General features: G+C 47.2%; 1 protein-coding gene across 3 annotated transcripts in view; it reads left to right on the forward strand.

Moving 5' to 3' along the window:
- CACNA1E (calcium voltage-gated channel subunit alpha1 E) overlaps positions 1 to 12,654 on the forward strand; it is a 267,144-nt gene that overhangs the window by 129,836 nt on the left and 124,654 nt on the right. For all 3 annotated transcript variants that reach the window (XM_054711820.1, XM_054711821.1, XM_054711822.1), the window contains exon 7: positions 9,579 to 9,682. In XM_054711820.1, the coding sequence (XP_054567795.1) occupies positions 9,579 to 9,682 (104 nt within the window). The remainder of the gene's footprint in view (positions 1 to 9,578; positions 9,683 to 12,654) is intronic.

Genomic DNA, 12,654 nt, shown 5'->3' on the forward strand with positions numbered 1-12,654 from the left:
GGAAACCTTCCATGACACTTCTAGCCTTCCTCCTTTCTTTTTTAAGTCAGATGGCAGTATTCACAGGTCTGAGCTCCATGCTCTGAACCTTTAGAAGAAGTGAGAGACTTCATTAAAAAGGTCTCCAACTTGAGGTACCTTCCAAATGAGATCATGAGGCTAGACTAATTATATACAATCTAGTACTCAAACTAAGTGTGGAATAGTGGTATAGAATAGAGGGGCTGTGCAGAGTGGACTGGAGGCCAGGAGTCCTGCGTGCTAGTTCTGTTTCTGAAGGCAACTAGTAGAGTACCTTTCCGCAATCACTTAGCTTTCCATCCTCGTTTCTTCATCTGTAAAATGAAGGTTTTGTGCAAGACACTGTGATTTCTTCTGGCTCCATAATCTGCAAGATGAGGAAGGTTAGAATAGTCACATTAGACTGAATGGAAAATAGTGACTGGTTCGCTGGAAAGGGCAGGGACCAATGGAGAAGCCATAGATGATGGTAACTAGAAGGATTGGTCTGTGAGGACCATGGCATAGAGTGGAGAACCAGTTAGGGACTGGTTGAAGACTTGTTGCCCTAGTCTTATAAGCAGTTTTTCTAGAATACAACAAACCCTACACAAAGCTCTCCTGGTGTAGAGGGTCTATCAGCCTCATGTACCCTTTGTCCTTGGGTCTCAAAGGAAGGGTCTTCTCACCTATAATTCTTTGAGCTCTTCTCACGACTGACTTTCTTGAAAGAGTGCATCAAGTCTCTCATCAGCAAGCCCTGTGAATGGGCGGAGGGTGTTTTAGCCAATCATCCTAGGATGCATCCTCTTTAATTTCCTCTTTAAGTCATCTGCTTTGGCCAACCTGCATTTATGGCAGTGTCGGAGCAACGCACTTGCCATTCCCCAAAGCAGAGCAGCCTCCTGGCCTGGATGGTTCGCTGTAGGTCAACTGTCCTGGGTTCCCAGTGGCCCCAGGAATTGCTGCCTCCTCAGTATCCTGGGCTGCAGTTGAAGGGCAGGAGGACCTGGTCTTTGATTTTTTTTCTAATTTTTTCTTTTTTTTTTGTCTCTGACCATAAAAACAAATGAACAAAAAACAGTTACTGCAGAAAAGTTGCAAAATATAGAGAAGTATAAAAAAATTGTAATCACTTATTTAACCCCCCCCCGCCGTTATTATCACTGTTAACATTTTTCACTATTTTGACTAAAAAGGAATTTTCTCTTAAAATTCATACAAGATCCTGAACTATATAAACAAACTATTCTTTGGGGAAATGTTTGAATCTTTTATTACCAAAAATGTTCAAGCATACACAAATGTAGAGAGAACAGAATATTGAGTCTTTGTGACCCAAACCCAGCTTCAGCAGGTACAAGGCCTTTAAAGCAGTGGCCGGCCAACTCATTAGTCAACAGAGCCAAATATCAACAGTACAATGATTGAAATTTCTTTTGAGAGCCAAATTTTTAAAACTTAAACTTCTTCTAATGCCACTTCTTCAAAATAGACTCGCCCAGGCCGTGGTATTTTGTGGAAGAGCCACACTCAAGGGGCCAAAGAGCCGCATGTGGCTCGTGAGCCGCAGTTTGCCGACCACGGCCTTTAAAGGATCTCTTATCTCCATGTTGGGCCAGAACTCAGGAAGGGAGGCAGCAGGATGAGCATTCATAACGATGATCTTGGACTTAGTAGGATTTAACCAAAGCAATCCTGAGCACAGGGCCCTGACTCCTGTGGGTTTTGAGGCACTGGCTTATGTGGACACGGTCATGGTGACCTTTCTGGTTCCATGTGGCTCTGCCTACCCTCTCTGTTTGATATTTGCTCTTGAGTCATCTTGCCAGGACTGTGGATAGGTCTTCACTTACATCTATGCCCAGCACCCGTGGAGATCACCACCCACGACCAGGATGGGGCTGTGCTTGCCTCTGATTCTCAGCTGAGCTCCTGGCCTGGTCTCATGGACATCAGACTGCTGCCTGGTGGGAGAGCCGTCTTCCCCTGGCTCTCCTCTTTGTCACACTGGTTCTGCTCTCTTTTCCCACTGCGAAGGGGGAGAATCGATGGTGAAATGCCCCCCAGGAAGTTACCCTTGGAGGTGCTTTTGCATCTGGATGAAGACACTGATGCATCTGCAGTGACAGTCACTGACGTCCAGGGAATAGGCGGCTGCTGGCCATTAAGTCCGGGGGCTTGGAACAAGCAACTTGTCTGCAGAAGGTGTGGAGGGCCCTGATTCCTGATTACTTATCTCCCCTGGTGAAGCTTGTTTGTGTGGGGAGACTTAGCGGGTCTATTACACACACTCAGGGACCTGAGACATGATGAAATGCTCTGCCTCAGGACTGGCAGGTTCAGCTCCTTGCTGGGTGGCAGCAGGTGGCTGAGTTCCACTCTATTTTCTCTCCACAGCTCCTTCACCCTCTTTCTTGCTGGAGGGCTGGGAAAACAGCTCTCATTTTCTGGCTGCCACATCCTAGCGTCGGCTTTCCTGTTTGTTTTTGTTCTCCCCTAGAAGCTGGTAATAGTCTGGGGAGGATTGCTTTGAAGAGACCTGGGACTAAACGATATAGGGAGAGTCCAGGGTTCTCCAGAAGGGGACCCAGGTCTGCTCCAGGTCACTTTCCTTGGTTGGGCCTCAGTTTCCTGTTCCAAGTGACGGGTTGTATAGTGTGTTCTCGCCACCATGGCTAGACTGCCTGGTGTGCTGGGAGCCAGGTTGGGTGTTCCACGGGCCTTTAATTGCCCAGTGCTGTGTGGTGCACTGTACATTATGTCCCCTTCCTAAAACCTGGGTGTGGTCAGAGGAGTTCAAGTGGCTCTGCCCTTGGAAACACCATCCGACTGTGCGACGCAGGGGCTGGGTGTTGGCTGCTTCGAAGGTTGTTCAAAACCCTGATGAGAAAGGGATGTCATGCCTTAAGTCAGATTTCTTACAAATTGATTTGGGGGCAGAGGTTCTTGTGGCAATGATTTATTGAGAAATTAAGAAGGGACTTGTAAGGGTACTAGGCGAAGTTAAGTTTCCATGGTTGTAACCTCGAACCTGATGCCACTGATAGCTCCAGAGTGTGGATTATACCCCAGAGGTTGTCCCACTCAGAGGCAAAGGGGCTGGGCCTTAATAGCCCCGCATTGGTTAGTTATTGGGGACAGGTCTCCCTCCCATAGGCTGGCATACACTCACAGGTGAGGCAGAGACGGCTTCTGAGCGTATGCAGGTGAGCCCTTAGCTAACACGCATAACTGCTAGGGCAGTGGTCGGCAAACTCATCAGTCAACAGAGCCAAATATCAACTGTACAACGATCGAAATTTCTTTTGAGAGCCAGATTTTTTAAACTTCAACTTCTTCTAATGCCACTTCTTCAAAATAGACTCGCCCAGGCCGTGGTATTTTGTGGAAGAGCCACTCTCAAGGGGCCAAAGAGCCGCATGTGGCTCGCGAGCCGCAGTTTGCCGACCACGGTGCTAGGGGCTGGGCGCACCTACTGGGAAAGGGGACCTGAGTGGGCACAGCCCAGAATCTGCCACAGGGGTGAGTGCTGGACAGGGATGGTGCAGGAGGGAGGAGGGAAAGGGCTATTCTGAATGTGAGTCCTGAGCAAAGAGGGAACGTGGATGACTCGGTGTACGCAGGGAGATAGATGTACAGGCGAGATTTCCTGATTAGGCTGACCTGAGTCAGGAGGAGGTCCCATTTGCCGAGGGTAGATGGTACCTACGAAGGGGCTTGTGGGCATCCCTGGGGCATATGGTTCAGTAGAACATCCACACGGGTCTGGTGGAGTTCATTCCAGAAGCCCTCCCCTCCTTTTTTTCCTGCTTCTATGCCCCCCACCTCTTGACACTTCTTAACCTTTTCCTCCACTTTCACCTCCATATAAGCCTGTTCTCTCCATTTCTGGCCTCTGCTGTCTCAGGGAAGGTAGTTTCTTAGAGTCTCATGTGATTCCTTTCTCTAAAGCTTCACAAATCCTTTCCTGGGTGTGATCAGACACAGCTGCACATCAGCACACTCACCAGTTTAGGTTTGCAAATATTTGCGGGCTCGTCTCTTTAATGTGGATCCACCCGTTATACTGTTTTCCACGGGCCATGACCTGAAACGATTTGCTCTTCATTTATCTCCAACGCCTACAAGAGTGTCTGCCACACACTGGGTGGTCCACAGATTCGTTGAGCACCATGTGGCATCCTGCTCTGAGCCACAGACTCCACGTCCCTTGGGTGGGAAAGGAGCTGTCGCACTGGGTGCTGGAATGATGTGGGGGCCCCGGGGAAGCAGGTGCCCGGGTGTGTTGCCCTTAGGGAAGGTATTCAGCAGTTGAATCTATCTTCAGCCTCTGTGCCTCCCCCGACCCCCACCCCTTTGCCCTCTCTGGTATTCTCTCTCTGGTGGCTGGCAGAGGGCTTGCACAGTTGTGTTTGCTAAAATGAATGGCCTGGCTTCTTAGCAGCCATCCCTGGACCTGAGTGGGTTGGGAATCCCAGAGATCTCTCTTTTGAGATGGAGCCCAGAGGCCAGTTTCTGCCCCCGACCCCCAGCCCCAGGACACTGGAGATTCTGGAGGTACTTTTGGTTGTCACAACAGGGGGTGGGCGTGCTACTGGCTTCTACTCGGTAGAGGCCAGGGATGCTGCTAATGCACCCCACAGGACAGACCCCACAACGAAGAGTTCTCCAGCCCAGGCTGAGAAATCTGCTGTCACTTGGTCCAGGGCTTGCCAGCAGGTGCTGCCTTCGGTCTGGGGAACAGATGTACCCCAGAAATCCTTTTTTTTTTTTCTCTCTTTCTTTATTTTTTATTTTTTATTGATTTTTCAGAGAGGAAGGGAGAGGGATAGAGAGTTAGAAACATCGATGAGAGAGAAACATCGATCAGCTGCCTCCTGCACGCCCCCCACCGGGGATGTGCCCGAAACCAAGGTACATGCCCTTGACCGGAATCGAACCCGGGACCCTTAAGTCCGCAGGCCGACGCTCTATCCACTGAGCCAAAGAAAAAAGGGACCCTGGAATCAGTACCCTAATTCCAGTCCCAATTCAGTCAGCCTTGGGCCGGAACTGCTCCGAAAGGCAAGTTCATGATTTTCAGAGAGCCCTGTGGGACCTTCGTAGAGCCCTGCTGGTGCAGCCTCAGACCAGAGAACCAGGGACCCTTCCTGTTGCTGTCGCCATCCCTCTCTTCCTCTTCCATCCTGCTCCCCCACCTTCCTCCAGCTTCCCCAGTCCCCCGAGATTAATGTGATAATTGCATTGTGCGCCTGTTTATGCAGGGAGTGGGTGCGCTCACCACCCCCGACCAGGCAGCTTCCCGGGGGAGCACATTCCCTCCTGTGCAGGTGGGCTGCCCCCCGCAACTGCCTTCTCCGTCTGTCACCACCCCATCGCGTGCACGTGTGTGTCACTCGGGGACGCGGCAGGTGAGAAGGTGGGAAGCAGCCGGCCTGCCAGTCTGGGGGCTGCGCTGGGCTGGGTGGGAGGGGAATCGGCATCTTAGATGACGAGGACATTGCTCACAAGGCATAGCACGTGCTTCTGTGATGCCTGGCACTCAGCAGGTGCTCCGTGATGGCGGGAAGGAGGAGGCTGGCCCTCTGGGTAGCTTTCTTTGCTGGGAGGGGCCTGGGCTCCACAGTAGAGATCTGAGAAAGGTTCACCGCGAGACACTCCTGGGGCCAGACTCGTGCGGGATACGTTTGGAAAGCTGTGGGTCTCCTTCCCCAGGACCTTGCTCAGCCAGAGACCTTAGTGCGGCTGTCCCCTGTTTCTGAAGGAAGAGTGAGTCCTGAGGGAAAATAAAGTGTGGTGATCCTGCACCCCAGCCTCTTGTCAGAGTCACAGAGGCCGAGGGCGGCGGCAGGGGGGCGGGGGCTGTGGAGAAGGAAGGAGAGGGAGAAATTCTCCCACCTCTTTGGGGTACAGACATTCATGCCCCAGAGAGAATAGCCACAGCTGTCAACGTTTTCTGCTTGGCGGCCCTGACTCTACCTCACGTGGTCCCGGGGCACTTGCTGCCTTGGGAGTTGTCGGTTTCGTTCTTCTTGTTGAATCTCAGAAGACACGTCAGTAGTCATCTCTCCTACACTGGACAATTTTATGCTTGTTTTAATAATGATGAATCAGAAGGAGATTGAAGCTCTAATTAGCATCAGAAAGAAGAACCTTGCCTTTTTGGAGGAGGGAAGTGTGAAGTCCTCTGCTTGCCCCCTCCTGCTGAGGCATGTGACCTTGAGCACAGGGACTGGATGTGTCATTGATCCATTGACAGGCAAGGTGATGTGAGGGTGAGGCCACCTGGGGAGGAAGGATGGGAGGGAGGAGGGAGAGGAGAAAGGTGTAGAGAGGGGGTGGCAAGTCTGTTAAAAGGGTTTGTGAGTAATCTCTGGGCTGTCAAGCTGTTTTCTCCAGAAGAACCTTTTAAGCTGTCAGTCATCTCTAACACCCTCCCAGGGCGTCATGCCGCTGGTGCTGGGGTCCTCCCAGATTTTCCTTTCCTCCCCATCTTGCCTTCCTCCTCTCTTGTTCATCCAACAGGCCCCAGTGCCATAGTGGATGACTTTTTTCCTTTTTTAAGCAATTCAGACAGAGCTGCACAGATGGAGAGGGGGAATATCAGAATGATTTTTTTTGGGTATATTTCAAATATGAGAATCATCTTATTCAAATCATGGTTGTTTATTGATTAATTGAGCAACTATATGTGCCAAACACTTCGTTAGGTGCCAGGTACAGAAATGAGCAGACAGTTAAGGCTGTTGCCTTCGTGTATGTTATAGTAAAACCAAAACATTCTCTCAAAACACTGAATAAAAAGACACTGTTCATCATTGGAATTTTCTAGAAGAATTAGGAAGCAGGTTCCAGACTCTGGGGCTGTGAGGGGAGTCCTTTTATCCCTGCATTTCACAGGCTCTACTTCCTGATATGTTTATGGATTTTCCTTGAGAAAGGGGGTCTTATAATCAAGGAAGTGTATAAAATGATGGAATAAACAAAGTTAATGCTCCTTTTTTGTGTGTGGGTCTTCTCACAGGCTCAGGGGGAAATATAATTTGCTGTATTTCCCAGGTTTCTTTGGTTATAGAAGCCCGTTTTCCACAGAACACATGAATAGCCTACCGACCTCAGGCAACGACCACACAATTTGGGGAACACTCTACAGCAAGCATGGCAAACTCAAAGGCTAACACGGGCCAAATAAATGAAGCATGTGGCCCACGAGCTGCGAGTTTGACATGCTTGCTCTACAGCATCTCTGGCAAATAGTCACCCAACTGAAATTGCTTTAGCTCTGTTCACAATGTAGCTCATTCACTCCTGGGCCCAAAGACACCTTAAAGGTCACAATGTCATCGCTGACACCAACTAATGTTTATTGGCAACTGAACTCTGATCTGGGTGCTGGGAGCAGACTCTGTCCTTGCTGACAAAGAGCGCTGAGGGGTACTGGCTAAGCCATAGAGTGAATGAAACCTGTTGGTCTTCTCCACCGGTGTGGCTCAGTGGTTGAGCATTGACCCATGAACCAAGAGGTCACCTATTTGATTCCCAGTCAGGGCACATGCCTGGGATGTGGGCTCCATCCCCAATAGGGGGCATGCAGGAGGCAGCCGATTGATGTTTCCCTCTTATTGATATTTCTTTCTGTCTCTCTCCCTTCCTCTCTCTCTAAAATCAATAAAACATATTTTTAAAAAAAAAAAAAACAGACTCATTGGCCTGAGTATCATTGGTGAACCATCCTAGCTAATCAGTTCTACAAAGTATTGCCTTTTAATCCTGAATAAAGACAGAGCTAGCTGTACTAAGATAGTTCCGTCCATCCTGCAGCTCACAGGAAGGCCCATGTCTCAACCATCCCGGAGAGAAAACAGTTTCCTAGGTCTATTAAAAGCCCTTGAGTCCCTTGGCATCTGGTTCTTCATGTTTGAATCAGGGGCAGTTTTCTCGGAGGCCTGGCCCACATCTTCCCTGCTTATACTAAACTGGGCAGGCCTGGTCGACCCAAAGAGTTACATCTTATGCACTGAAATTAGCAAGTCCCTGCCTTTGTTCCATGAGGAAGTGTTTGTTTTTAACTTTTATTTTGCTTCATTAGCACTCATCTCTCTCTAACAGTGTAGGGGCACAACAAAAGGTACAAGTTTGGTGAAAGAGGTTGCCTTAAAAGCTCTTTTTAATGGGAAAATTTACTGTACGGCGATGGCTGCCATGATAACCAGTGGGAGGCTCTAGTCTATGGACTGACATACTTGAATGGGAGGCAGAAATAAAATGAGATAACTTGGGGGAGGGGAAAACAAGGTAGAATGTCATAGAAGTCCACAGGAAGCATGAGTTCAAGGAATCAAAATATGTTTGCAAAGTTTGGTGGAATGTAAATCACAGAGACAAAAAACACTTTGCCATAGAAATACCAAGTTCACAGCTTCATTTCGCTAATTGAGCATGTGAATTTGAGGCAGGGCATTTGACTTGGATGCCTTTTTCTCCAGTGAATTGGGGATAAAATATCTTTCCAGAAATTGAGTTTCAATCAGGTATTAACTATTTGGAGGGAATTTCAAAGCCCTGCCTGTAAAATGCAATTAAAGGAGACTATTTAAAAGATTTGGGGTTGATATCATGGGGAGGGAGAGTCAAGGTGAAGCTTAGTTGAAAGGCTCAAGTGTTAGAGAGGGCTTTTCAAAATGCTCCCAAACTCCTACTAAGATGTCCTGGCAGGAGTTGCTTCTGGGGGCTAAGTCGTGTGGCTTAAAGCTCCCTCAGCCCCCACCATTCAAGGGCCTTGCCTTTACCTTTACCTTGTGGTATAAGAATCTAGAACATCAAGGATGGGAGTGGGTGGGGAGAGGTTAATGGGGGAAAGAGGAGACATATGTAATACTTTCAACAAAGAATTTTTTAAAAAAAGAGTATCATGCATTTTTCAGGTCACTGTGTGCTAGCAATCAAAAGAGAGCAAGGGATCACTCTTCAAATCTAGATTTATTCATTGTTTTGTCCAGAGCCTTGCTGGGGCCAGGCCTGGGCCAGCTCTCTAATAAGGGACTATGATGGAAGAAAGCAAGCCAGAGCCCGGAGAGCCAGAGGTCAGGTCAGGTCAAGGGCTGAGCAGGATGTGGACGGCCCTCATATCTTCCAGTGCAGCCATGTCAAGGCCTTGGCTGGCGTCTGTGGAATAGAGGGATGGACACAGCCTGCCCCTGTCTTTTTGAGAATTAGTCCAATTCAGAAAGCAGAAACTTAGAAGCCACAGCATCAAACACTATAAAGCCAGTGAGTGTTTGCATGATCTTGGAAAAGTGGTTGATCTGTGTTCTTTTCTCTCATCTGTTAAGCGAGGGTGTTAAGACTATTGCAACTCAGAATGTGACATAAGTCTGATGCAATGCCCTTCTCTACGCATATGGGAGAGTGAGTTAACCCACAGTAACACCAGATTGGGAGTGGAGCGAGGCCGTGTCTAACTGCATTGCACTGTGCTTATTGCATTATCCTATGTGGGCAGCTGCAAGAACAGAGGCCTTCAGCTGGCACGTGGTTTGGATGAGTTATTAAGGAACCATGTTTCTTTCTTTCAGACCAATGATGCCTTAGGAGCCACCTGGAATTGGCTGTACTTCATCCCCCTCATCATCATTGGATCCTTCTTTGTTCTCAACCTAGTCCTGGGAGTGCTTTCCGGGTAAGCCACATGTTCCTTTTAACCTCTTTCTAACCATAAACCGATGCTCCGGACTCAGGGCAGATTCATTTACTGAAGCTTCATTTAGAAGACATGTATCAAGCAGCCCCTATGTGCCGAGTGGTGATCCTGATGTTGGGAATGCAGTAGTGGATTATCTTTCTAGTCATCTTTATTATTCTTAGGAAGTAAGAAAATCCTTAGATCAGGTACAACATTGAAGACAGTACCTACTGAGAGTTCATTTATCCATCCATCCTTTCATTTAGTCACTCAGCAGTCTGGGTCAAACTCTTGCTGGTTGTTAGGGATATAAAGTTCAATAAGATACAGGCTCTATCCTCAAAAGATTCTTTATCATGTATTGGACATCAGACCATATTTGAGGCTTGGATTAGTGTACATCAATCATCCAGTACTCAGTGTCCAAGGCCATGGGAAGCATTGTGAGAAGCATGTGAAGTATAAGGCCTGGTTCCTACCTTTAAGGACCTTATGTTTTGGGAGAGGGCAACACAATTACTTGAAACTGTTAGGGAAAGGGAGTTATTTTACTATTATACGGTACAGGTCATTTGTTTGGGGGAAGGGACACATCTATATCGTCTGATGTTATCAGAGATGGTTTTGTGAAGTGTCAGGATTTTGTTTGGAATATAAAATGTGTTACCAAGCAAGGGCTTGCTGCCTGATGTGCATAGAAGTCAGTGCTATGACACCAGTTTTTGAGAAAAAGTAAAAGCTGTTATTATGAGGTTGGCTGGGAAGGAAACAGGAGACAAGGCTCAAATTGTCTCCCCAGTTGGAAGTTCGGAGCAAGATTTAAGGGGTTTCAGCACCAGATATTCCTGGACAGCTGACCCTTCTCTTCTGTAAGTGTTCTGATGGTTGGGTTTGGACAGGTCCTGGTCCTTTGATTGCTTGGTGGGGAACAGTTAAGGGCTTACAAGTGTTTCTTGAAGTGGTATATCCAAGGTTTAAACTTTGGTTCTGGGTCTTGCTAGAAACAAGACAGGACCAGTTTTGGCTGATTCTGTGCTTACATATGCAATAAGATAAGATAGAAAATATGGGCATAAAACTTCTAGGAATGGGAACACCATACCATAACCGAAGATGAAGAAAGGGGACTTGTCATGGAGAGTGAAGAGACTGTAATGTAACCAAACTTAATCAGAGTGTAAATCTCACCTGGGGAAATGAAAGGTATAAAATAGGAAGGATAACATCGCAGTAGACTTTTGAGGATCTTATACTTTTCTAAATAAATTGAACTTTCTTGTCTGAGTGGCATAAGTTTGTCAAGTGAAAAAAATTTAAGGTGATGGATCTGTTTAAACATGGCAGATTGAACCACTTGGTCATTTCTTGTAACTACTAACACAGAAAGTAAAATTTAAGACAGACACAGTGACAAAAAGAACAGGAGAAATGACAACAGATGAGAGATGTCAACCATTTTTGAAGATAGAGAGTAAAGGGCAACTGACCCAATGGTGGGAAAGCTGAGGGTTTAATTTCTTGCATGAGGAATGCCAATTAATAAAGCAAAAGGATTGCTTTATAACTCTACAGGGCCCTAGCGAGGCCTGGGAATTAGAGGCACTAGGGATGTCTGAGAGCTGGAGTCTGGGTAGTGCTAAAAATAAGAGGACTGGTCAAAGGTCCTTGTAAGGAACACTTGGCAGTCCTCTCCCCAGCATCCTAGATCTCTCCCCTCTCACAATGCTGACAGGGATTTGCCACACCCAGCCTTCGCCCCGGACAAAGAAGCCTTACTCCCCATAGAGACTGAACGGGAGAAGCTGGGAATGGTCCCATCTGCTGCATCTGAGAGTGGAGATGATATGTTGTGGTGAGAGCAGGAGGGTTTAAATGAAAGTCCACAAATTGAGTTTCAGTCCTCCAGCCCACCTGACTATGTGACTCTCAGAACTGGAGCCATCTGGCAGGAGCTCAGAGCATCAGTGGGGAATTCATTTTCTTTGTGGGAAACTGTTAAGCTTGAAGAAAGACCTACGTATACAGATAATTGAGGGTGACCAGGTAAATGTTTCCCACCTATCACCTCAGCAAGGCCCACGATATGGCTGCCGAAACAAATGACCACAAACTCGGTGGCTTAAACTGGGAGAGAAATGAATTCTTCAACGTTCTGGAGGCTAGAGGTCCAAACTCAAGCAGGGTCATACTTCCTCCGAGGGCTCTAAGGGAGCATTTATTTCCTTCCTCTTCCAGCCTCTGGCGACTGCAGCATTCCTTGGCTTGTGGCTGTGTCACTGGTCTCTGTATCTGTCTGTGGTCAGAGGCTTATCTCCATATCCATCTCCCATCTTCCTGCCATACAAACTGCCCTCACAATATATTTAATGTCTACTTTTTATTTGAATACATTTTTATGAACTGTCTTGTGTATTTCTATTTGCATAAAAGATATATCACACTGTTTCCTTCTTGTTTTCACTAAACTCTATGCTTTTAAGATACTCTGTGTTGCCATGAGGGTCTATGCCTTCTCTTCTGTCCACCTCTCTTTTATGAGGACACTTGTCATTGGACTTAAGGTTACCTGGTTATCGGGATGACCTGTTCATCTCAAGAGTCTTGCCTTAATTAAATCTGCATAGGCCCCTTTTCCAAGTAAGGTAACAGTTCCAGGTTCTAGGAATTAGGATATAGACACATCTTTTGTTTGTTTCTGGCGAGGGATGAGGGTGCTATACTCAACATTCTACAAGTCCCAACCATGCATTCAGCGTTTCCAACAAGCCTTTTGTGCCTCGTTCGTGAATGTAAACACACAGCGAGAGATCATTATCATTCAAAGAAAATGTCTCACACAAAGGACAAAAACAAAATCAGAGATAGAAAAAAGAAACTTGAGGGAATATGAACAATACAGGGGGTAGAAGATAACTTTTAAGAAGTATAATTGATATCAGCAGAAATAGATGAGAAAGAATTTTATCCAC

Source organism: Eptesicus fuscus, chromosome 22 (genome assembly GCF_027574615.1).
Source record: "Eptesicus fuscus isolate TK198812 chromosome 22, DD_ASM_mEF_20220401, whole genome shotgun sequence".
NCBI classification, from domain to species: domain Eukaryota; kingdom Metazoa; phylum Chordata; class Mammalia; order Chiroptera; family Vespertilionidae; genus Eptesicus; species Eptesicus fuscus.